A 10,654-nucleotide genomic window follows, 5' to 3' on the forward strand; every position below is an offset into this window, starting at 1 on the left:
TAGTTCAGCTCATGAAACATGGTACCAACACTTTACATGTTGAGTTTATATTTTAGTTCAGTGTAGTTACAAATCAATTACACAATACTGATAAATCAGGAGTTCAGAAAATCTATCCACTTAACTCTTTCATCAGTATATTTTCATTAGAATGAACTTGTGGACATTTCCCCCTAATGTTTGTTTGTGTAACGGCTCTCATATAGAGGGGACTAAGACGCAGCGTGTTGAGTGCTCATAATTACTGTTTATTAAACTCAGAACACTAAAGAAAATAACAAAGAGAAAACAATCAGTTAGCAGTTCTCAGGTACTGAAGACTACACAGAACACAACTAAACAGAATACAACTGCCCACAAACACACTAGAAAAAAACCCAACATAAATATGATCTCCAATTAGAGACCATCCCAAAAACCTCCAACATAGAAATAGAATACTAGAACAAAACGTAGAAATAGAAAACATAGACAAACCACCCAAAACACCCCCTGTCACGCCCTGACCTACTCTACAATAGACAATGACATCTTACTAGGGTCAGGACGTGACAGTTTGTGTCTATCTTGTTCACATCCCACTGCTAGTCAGGGACATGAAGGAGATTCAAGACTTTTGACTAACACTTCTGAACAGCTATGGCAGGGGGATACACAGTAGGACTGTACAATATTGTTTGTTGATATTCTCCAGATATCTCAGATGGGGCGGTGCGTTGCAGTGTTGTGAGGAGGACATCCAGTACCCCAGGTATCCCTAACTCTCCCCCCGGAGAGAGGGATAGTGACAGTGACAAATCACACAGTGGCTCCCCCACCAGGGAGCCCAAAGGACTGCACCTTGACCCCCAGAAAGACAAGCTCACCCTCAGCAAATTCAAGGTGTGTGTCTCTCTGTAGAGTGTACATTAGGTGAAATAGAAAGTCATTAGGTGACATTTGTTTAGCACTTTCACCTTTTTGTATTCTTCCGAGGATGGATTAATTGAAGTATATATTTGCATCTCGGCCTTCTTGGATTTTTCCTTTTCATAGTTTGAGAACCTTTTGCACTCTACATTACGTGACACCCACCAAACCATGCACTAGTCATGTTTTTTAAAGTAATTTTTAAATGTTTTACTCTTAAGAATTGCCTATCTGATTGATTCAGCCTGAAGTCACTGTGGAAAAGAGCATCTGTTAAAATGCTAAAATATAACTTGCATTTTCTGTCTGTGTGGAGACCCTGTGTCTACCTCCAGCCCTAACCTCTCTCCTCTCCTGTAGGCGTTACTGCTGAGAGAGGTGTGTCGTCTCCTGAGCCCCCAGCTGCAGCTCTGTCTTTCCTCTCAGCTCCACTCTGACCCTGAGGAACTGGAGCTGGCTATAGACACCTACCTGCTACTGTCTAACCTCTACCTGCAGCAAGGCAAAACCGCTTACAGGTGAGGTAAAGGACTGTATCCTGTGTATAAATGTGTTTGTATTCACCCATCTATCAAAATTCTGTCTGTTTATTCTTTGCAGTGCTGACATGGCAGTGTCTGCTATGAGTCTGCTCCAGAACTCTCCCATCATTCTGAGGGGAAGCCCCTCCCCTGTCCACAGACCCCTCTCCTCCTCCCTCAGAAGACAGTCCAGACCTAAGAGTGAACAGGTACCTACAATCACCTCGTATTTACCTCTCTTAACTGTACCATAAAATGCTTTTTGCATAGCTAGACTTTTCAGAATTGTCTTTTGACCAACAAAAAGAAAGTGATTTTGTTTTATGTCATGACTCAAAAGGAAACATTTGGGAAATTCGGTTCCTTATATTCCCCCTGCCACTCAGAACCAGCCAAGACCTAGAGGTAGCTGTGTGTGTGTGTGTGTGTGTGTGTGTGTGTGTGTGTGTGTGTGTGTGTGTGTGTGTGTGTGTGTGTGTGTGTGTGTGTGTGTGTGTGTGTGTGTGTGTGTGTGTGTGTGTGTGTGTGTGTGTGTGTGTGTGTGTGTGTGTGAATACCCTCCCCAGGGCGGTATGAGGGAGGCAGAGCACCATGCCCCCAGTCCACAGCCAGGTGACTGTCCCCAGGCAGTAGAGGCCAGAGAGAGGATGGACCGGGCTCTGTGGCTCCGCTGTAGACTGGCTGTGGTACGCAGTCTGGTCGCACACATCCCTGGCACTGCCATCTACCCAGGTAATTGTGTGTATGTGTTGATATTAACGCTTGTCCTCTTACCCAGGGCAAGTAAAAAAAAAAATATGTCCGAATGTACAAGTGAAAAAAATCACGCTAAAAAAATCGCAATATCAAATAATTAGGATACACCGATCAGAATTGGATCAGAGTGTCCTCCGAATGCGAAGTGTTAATTATTGTGGGCGTGCATTGACAGGCACAAGCGGTCTTTCAATCATGCAGTCGCGAGATTTGTTTTTGAGATCAAAGCCAGCTTAGCTGCGTGTGCACATTTGTTGATATTCATTGCTTGTTAGTGAGTTATTTGTCCAGTTATAGCACATTTGTGGTCAGCAATGACAATCCTGGAAAATCACCTGCGTGTGTGCCAGTGGGTGTTGTCAGAGGAGAGAGAGAGCGAGAGACATTGGGCAGCAGGTAAAATTATGATATAGCCTAGCCAATTCAAAACATAGTGTAGTTTGGCTGGTTAACTATTTAGCGTGTAGCATGTATTAATGTCATGTCTGATGTCGTAAAATAAATGGCCAACTGCGTGTTGATACGGTTGTTCGAGTACAACCGCAAATGGCCAACACGCAGTTGATATGGGTGTTCGAGTACATCCGCAAATGGCCAACTGCGTGTTGATACGGTTGTTCGAGTACAACCGCAAATGGCCAACACGCAGCTGATACGGGTGTTCGAGTACAACCGCAAATGGCCAACACGCAGCTGATACGGGTGTTCGAGTACATCCGCAAATGGCCAACACGCAGCTGATACGGGTGCGCCGTTGATTTTTGTATTTTTTTTATTTCACCTTTATTTAACCAGGTAGGCAAGTTGAGAACAAGTTCTCATTTACAACTGCGACCTGGCCAAGATTAAGCAAAGCAGTTCGACACATACAACAACACAGAGTTACATATGGAGTAAACAAACATACAGTAGAAAAACAAGTCTATATACAATGTGAGCAAATGATGTGAGATAAGGGAGGTAAAGTTAATAAATTGGCCATGGTGGCGAAGTAAATACAATATAGCAATTAAAACAATGGAATGGTAGATTTGACAATAGATGAGTGTGCAAAGTAGAAATACTGGAGTGCAAAGGAGCAAATTAATAAATACAGTAGGGGAAGAGGTAGTTGTTTGGGCTATTTATAGATGGGCTATGTACAGGTGCAGTGATCTGTGAGCTGCTCTGACAGCTGGTGCTTAAAGCTAGTGAGGGAGATGTGTTTCCAGTTTCAGAGATTTTTGTAGTTCATTCCAGTCATTGGCAGCAGAGAACTGGAAAGAGAGACGGCCAAAGGAGGAATTGGCTTTGGGGGTGACCAGAGAGATATACCTGCTGGAACGCGTGCTACGGGTAGGTGCAGCTATGGTGACCAGCGAGCAGAGATAAAGCGGGACTTTACCTAGCAGGGTCTTGTAGATGACCTGGAGCCAGTGGGTTTGGCGACGAATATGAAGCGAGGGCCAGCCAACGAGAGCGTACAGGTCGCAGTGGTGGGTAGTATATGGGGCTTTGGTGACAAAACGGATGGCACTGTGATAGATTGCATCCAATTTGTTGAGTAGGGTGTTGGAGGCTATTTTGTAAATGACATCGCCAAAGTCGAGGATCGGTAAGATGGTCAGTTTTACGAGGGTATGTTTGGTGGCATGAGTGAAGGATGCTTTGTTGCGAAATAGGAAGCAGATTCTAGATTTAACTGGATTGGAGATGTTTTATGTGAGTCTGGACGGAGAGTTTACAGTCTAACCAGACACCTAGGTATTTGTATTGATGAAGACAATGCTGCATACTCCGGTTTTAAAACCGTCTCTCAAGTGCTCAAAATTGTCTAGGATTCTCCGCTATTCAATACTGGCCATGTAATTCTGACAGAGTTAAAATAATATTAGAATGGCCTAATTGACAAGTAGCCGAACTCCTATGTTGTCATCATCTTCCCTGAACACTGAATATTTTAGCCTTACAAATAGATCAATATCTTAGTTAGCTACCTCACCCACTGTGGCCATTTAATCCCTGATTCATTGAATGAGGGAATTATTTTATAAAAACACAAGTATTTGGTTGTAATTGTAATGTTGCAGGGTGGCCAACCATCCTCCAGGAGAGCTACTGGGTGTGCAGGCTTTTGCTCCAGTCCTGCTCAAACACACATTGTAAAAAATGAGCTGCTCAACAGCACCTTGATAAGCACACTGGTCTGTTTGAGCAGGGTTGGGTCAAAAGCCTGGACACCCAGTAGCTCTTCAGATGGAGAGTCTATTACCTATTACTGCAGTATTTGACTTTGTGGGGAGTGTCTTTCTCAAGGCCACAACGGCAGGAGATATATTACATGGTACCAGGGACCAGCAACCTTCCATTGTCAATAGCAGTGATAATAATGAATGTTATTTTGTGAAGTGGTTTCTTGCATCATACAACACCTTTTTGGCCCATGGTGTTAGACCATTTTTTGGAGGGGGGGGACAAGTGACTTGAGCTTTCAGGCAAGTAAAAAAATCAGTCCTACTTGTCAAAAGGACAAGTGGCTAAAAAAGTTAATGTCAAGCCCTGCACCTCATATCAACTTACACTCCAACTCTTTGTTTTATTCTATTGTTGCTCTGTATGTGTATGGTACATTTTCCCCTAAATACAGTGCATTTTGAAAGTGTTCACTTTTTCCACATTTTGTTACATTACAGCTTTATTCTAAAATAGATTACATCATTTTTCCCCCTCATTAACCCCTCTTTTTTTCCCCTCATCACACAGTACCCCATAATGACAAAGCAAAAACAAATGTTTATATTAAAAATATAAAAAACATATTTATATAAGTATTCAGACCATTTGCTATGAGTCTCGAAATTGAACTCAGGTGCATCCTTTTTCCATTGATCATCCTTGAGATGTTTTTACAACTTGGAGTCCACTGTGGTAAATTCAATTGATTAGACATGATTTGGAAAGGCACACACACACCTGTCTATATAAGGTCCCACAGTTGACAGTGCATGTCAGACCAAAAACCAACCCATGAGGTCAAAAGAATTGTCTGTAGAGCTCCGAGACAGGATTGTGTCGAGGCACAGATCTGGGGAAGGGTACCGAAACATTTATGCAGCATTGAAGGTCCACAAGAACACAGTGGCCTCCATCATTCTTAAATGGAAGAAGTTTGGAACCACCAAGACTCTTCCTAGAGCTGGCCTCCTGGCCAAACTGAGCAATCGGGGGAGAAGGGCCTTGGTCAGGGAGGTGACCAAGAACCAGATGGTCACTCTGATAGAGCTCCAGAGTTCCTCTGTGGAGATGGGAGAACCTTCCAGAAGAACAACCATCTCTGCAGCACTCCACCAATCAGGCCTTTATGGTAGAGTGGCCAGACGGAAGCCACTCCTCAGTAAAAGGCACATGACAACCCGCTTGGAGTTTGCCAAAAGTCCCCTAAAGGACTCTCAGACCATGAGAAACAATTTTCTCTGGTCTAATGAAACCAAGAGTGAACTCTTTGGCCTGAATGGCAAGCGTCACGTCTGGAGGAAACCTGGCACCATCCCTACAGTGAAGCATGGTGGTGCAGCGATGCTCCTTATCCAACCTGACAGAGCTTGAGAGGATCAACAGAGAAGAATCGGAGAAACTCCCCAAATACAGGCGTGCCAAGCTTGTAGCGTCATACCCAAGAAGATGTGTCAAGCTTGTAGCGTCATACCCAAGAAGACTCGAGGCTGTAATCGCTACCAAAGGTGCTTCAACAAAGCACTGAATAAAGGGTCTGAATACTTCAGTTTTGTATTTTTATAAATTTGCAAACATTTCTACAAACCAGTTTTTGCTTTGTCATTATGGGGTATTGTGTATAGGTTGATGAGGGGGGGGAAAATGACGTAAACAAAATGTGGAAAAAGTCTGGGGTCTGAAAACTTTCCGAATGCCTGTATGTATCTTACAAAAGGCGGGACAGGTTACATTTAGGTATGTGCGTGTCTTATACTATCCTGTGTGTATGTGTACACGTACGTAGGTATGGATAGTAGTGTGGAGGCCACCCAGCTGTTGAAGGAGGGTCTACAGGAGGCTGAGGTGTGGGGAGATCCAGACACCAGAGCCCTGTTTCTCCTCCAAGGGGCTAGACTAGACACACACAGAGGACTGCCCCGCGAGAACAGCACCTCACTGCTACAGGTAGCTAACAACCACACTCTCACATTACAATAGTGCTGTCACGATACCAGAATTGGACTAGGTAATACCAGGTTTAGTATCACAATACTCAATGCCAAAATGATACTCGATACCACAGCAAAAAAAGAGAGGATCATTTTTTTGTAGAAATATCCATATTTACAATGAGTGTATTATTCAACTGTATGTCCGATAGTTGAATTCCTTTGTCTCTTCTTCTCCCGCTCTCACCCCCCCCCCCCCCTCTTTTATTGTCTAACAAGCCGTCATATCATGTTAGTCCAATAGGGACGTATCATTGTCTAACAAGCCGTCATATCGGGTTAGTCCAATAGGATGTATCATTGTCTAACCTCTCTAGGGCAGGCGGGACGATATCGTCCCACCTACGTAACAGCCAGTTGAATCCTGTGGCGCGATTTTCAAATACCTTAGAAATGCTATTACTTCAATTTCTCAAACATATGACTATTTTACAGCTATTTAAAGACAAGACTCTCGTTAATCTAACCACACTGTCCGATTTCAAAAAGGCTTTACAACGAAAGCAAAACATTAGATTATGTCAGCAGAGTACCCAGCCAGAAATAATCAGACACCCATTTTTCAAGCTAGCATATAATGTCACAAAAACCCAGAAGACAGCTAAATGCAGCACTAACCTTTGATGATCTTCATCAGATGACACACCTAGGACATTATGTTATACAATACATGCATGTTTTGTTCAATCAAGTTCATATTTATATCAAAACCAGCTTTTTACATTAGCATGTGACGTTCAGAACTAGCATACCCCCCGCAAACTTCCGATGAATTTACTAACAATTTACTAAATTACTCACGATAAACGTTCACAAAAAGCATAACAATTATTTTAAGAATTATAGATACAGAACTCCTCTATGCACTCGATATGTCCGATTTTAAAATAGCTTTTCGGTGAAAGCACATTTTGCAATATTCTAAGTAGATAGCCCGGCATCACAGGGCTAGCTATTTAGACACCCAGCAAGTTTAGCACTCACCAAAGTCAGATTTACTATTAGAAAAGTTTGATTACCTTTCCTGTTCTTCGTCAGAATGCACTCCCAGGACTTCTACTTCAATAACAAATGTAGGTTTGGTCCAAAATAATCCATAGTTATGTTCCAACAGCGACGTTTTGTTCGTGCGTTCAAGACACTATCCCAATGGTAAATAACGGTCACGCGCACGGCGCATTTCGTGACAAAAGATTTCTAAATATTTAATTACCGTACTTCGAAGCATGTCAACCGCTGTTTAAAATCAATTTTTATGCCATTTTTCTCGTAAAAAAGCGATAATATTCCGACCGGGAATCTGCAATTAGGTAAACAGCCGAAAGAAAATACAGCACAGGGTCGAATCGGGCACGCGCCTAATTCCTTTGTCCTCTTATCGGCCACTTGGCAAAGGCGATTATGTGTTTCAGCCAGAGGCTGCCTCGTCATCGTTCAACTTTTTCCCGGGCTCTGAGAGCCTATGGAAGCCGTAGGAAGTGTCACGTTACAGCTAAGATCCCCACTCTTCAATAAACAGAGACAAGAAGAACGACTCCTTGTCAGACAGGCCACTTCCTGCATGAAACCTTCTCAGGTTTTTGCCTGCCATATGAGTTCTGTTATACTCACAGACACCATTCAAACAGTTTTAGAAACTTTAGGGTGTTTCTATCCAAAGCCAATAATTATATGCATATTCTAGTTACTGGGCAGGAGTAGTAACCAGATTAAATCGGGTACGTTTTTTATCCGGCCGTGTAAATACTGCCCCCTACCCCCAACAGGCTAACAAGCCATCATATCGGGTTAATCCAATAGGGGCGTATCATTGTCTAAGAGCGTCTGCTAAATGACGTAAATGTAAATGTTAGTCCAATAGGGGCGTATCATTGTCTAACAAGCCGTCATATCGGGTTAGTCCAATAGGGACGTATCATTGTCTAACAAGCCGTCATATCGGGTTAGTCCAATAGGGACGTATCATTGCATTATGTTAACTGTCAATACTATATAGTCGTGGCCAAAAGGTTTGAGAATGACACAAATATTAATTTTCACAGTCTGCTGCCTCAGTTTGTATGATGGCAATTTGCATATACTCCAGAATGTTATGAAGAGTGATCAGATTAATTGCAAAGTCCCTCTTTGCCATGCAAATTAACTGAATCCCCCCCAAATAATTCCACTGCATTTCAGCCCTGCCACAAAAGGACCAGCTGACATCATGTCAGTGATTCTCTCGTTAACACAGGTGTGAGTGTTGACGAGGACAAGGCTGGAGATCACTCTGTCATGCTGATTGAGTTCAAATAACAGACTGGAAGCTTCAAAAAGAGGGTGGTGCTTGGAATCATTGTTCTTCCTCTGTCAATCATGGTTACCTGCAAGGAAACACGTGCCGTCATCATTGCTTTGCACAAAAAGGGCTTCACAGGCAAGGATATTGCTGCCAGTAAGATTGCACCTAAATCAACCATTTATCAGATCATCAACAACTTCAAGGAGAGCGATTCAATTGTTGTGAAGAAGGCTTCAGGGCGCCCAAGAAAGTCCAGCAAGCGCCAGGAACGTCTCCTAAAGTTGATTCAGCCGCAGGATCGGGGCACCACCAGTACAAAGCTTGCTCAGGAATGGCAGCAGGCAGGTGTGAGTGCATCAGGGACAGACTGATATTCTGCAAAAGGTACAGGGATTGGACTGCTGAGGACTGGGGTAAAGTCATTTTCTCTGATATATCCCCTTTCCGATTGTTTGGGGCAACCCGGAAAAAGGCTTGTTCGGAGAAGACAAGGTGAGCGCTACCATCAGTCCTGTGTCATGCCAACACTAAAGCATCCTGAGACCATTCATGTGTGGGGTTGCTTCTCAGCCAAGGGAGTGGGCTCACTCACAATTTTGCCTAAGAACACAGCCATGAATAAAGAATGGTACCAACACATCCTCTGAGAGCAACTTCTCCCAACCATCCAGGAACAGTTTTTGTAAAAAAGCCTTTGCCACTTATGAATGCTTGTAATTATACTTCAGTATTCCATAGTAACATCTGACAAAAATATCTAAAGACACTGAAGCAGCAAACTTTGGGAAAATTAATATTTGTCATTCTCAGAACTTTTGGCCACGACTGTACGATGGTGTGTCGTTTATTATTTCTTTGTGAGTATTTAGTAGTAAAATCAATCGATGAATCCATTTGTGTACCGATTCATCATGGAGACTAGGTTTGTGCAGAGTTTATAGGATACCACGAGACGGTTCAGACATGAGACTGAGGTAATAATGAATAATTAATTGATGGAAGTCACCAACGTAACAGAATGAGACTGCGAGTAATCTAAATTAATGATGGAATCAATTACGTCAGACTGAGACTGATGAGGTAATAATGATAATGAATGGATGGAAGTCCAACAACGTACAAAAGACTATTAGGTAAATTCTGATTAATTGATGGAGTCAATTACGTTAGAATGAACTGCTGAGGTAATACTGATAATAAGTGGAAGTCAATGATGTTCAGAATGAGACTGATGAGGTAATAATGATAATTAATGGATGGAAGTCAACAACATTCAGAATGAGTGATGTAAATCATAATTAGCTGCAGAGGCCCTATAACTCTCTCTGTCTTCTCTCAAACTCCTTGCTTTTCAAGTGTTTCACGCTATGTCAGCTGACTTCCCATTGTCTAGTATAGGAAACCTAGCCTACCACTACGAACATTCAGTAGTAAACTTGAGAAAATTCAGACAAATTACTAGACACACGTGGTCCTCTCAATCTCTGTACGACGAGAGACACGATAGAAGTACCGAAATTAATTAACAAAAATGTTAGTACTGAACCATTTTTCATGTTGTAGTATCAGAATCTCTGGTATACCGTGCAACACTACATTACAATTGATCAAGTCTGTATAATATTGGTTAGTCTGTGTAATAATCTTTCTATAATTCCCGATCACTCAATCACTTACAGTACATATTTATACTCACATTCTTTACTAGTGTATACGCTAATCTACACATACAAGTAGACTTATGAATGTGTTGTGTACTATAGGAGGCAGTGAATCTTCTGTCGGGTCACTCCTGTCTGCCTCCTGGCTCCAGTGTAACGTTGGCCCAGGCCACTCTACTGCTCAGTGATCTGAGAGGGACAGGCAGCCAGGCCCTACACCTGCTCACACAGAAACTACTACAGCAACAGGTCTGTCAGACATAGTCCCTCCAACATCTTTCTCCTCTCACGACTCCAACCACAGTCTTATTTTCTTAACTCTCC

General features: G+C 42.6%; 1 protein-coding gene across 2 annotated transcripts in view; it reads left to right on the plus strand.

Annotated features, from left to right (window-relative positions):
- LOC115185009 (cilia- and flagella-associated protein 54) overlaps positions 1-10,579 on the plus strand; it is a gene marked incomplete at both ends in the record, with an annotated part of 71,337 nt that extends 60,758 nt beyond the window's left edge. The window contains 6 exon segments of one of the 2 annotated variants that reach the window (XM_029745611.1): positions 695-882; positions 1,270-1,427; positions 1,510-1,639; positions 1,997-2,162; positions 6,184-6,344; positions 10,433-10,579. In XM_029745611.1, coding sequence (XP_029601471.1) covers positions 695-882; positions 1,270-1,427; positions 1,510-1,639; positions 1,997-2,162; positions 6,184-6,344; positions 10,433-10,579 — 950 coding nt within the window. 2 annotated transcript variants of the gene reach the window in all.
- Between the last annotated feature and the right edge of the window lie 75 nt (positions 10,580-10,654).

The sequence above is a fragment of the Salmo trutta genome, unplaced genomic scaffold (assembly GCF_901001165.1).
Source record: "Salmo trutta unplaced genomic scaffold, fSalTru1.1, whole genome shotgun sequence".
NCBI classification, from domain to species: Eukaryota; Metazoa; Chordata; class Actinopteri; order Salmoniformes; family Salmonidae; genus Salmo; species Salmo trutta.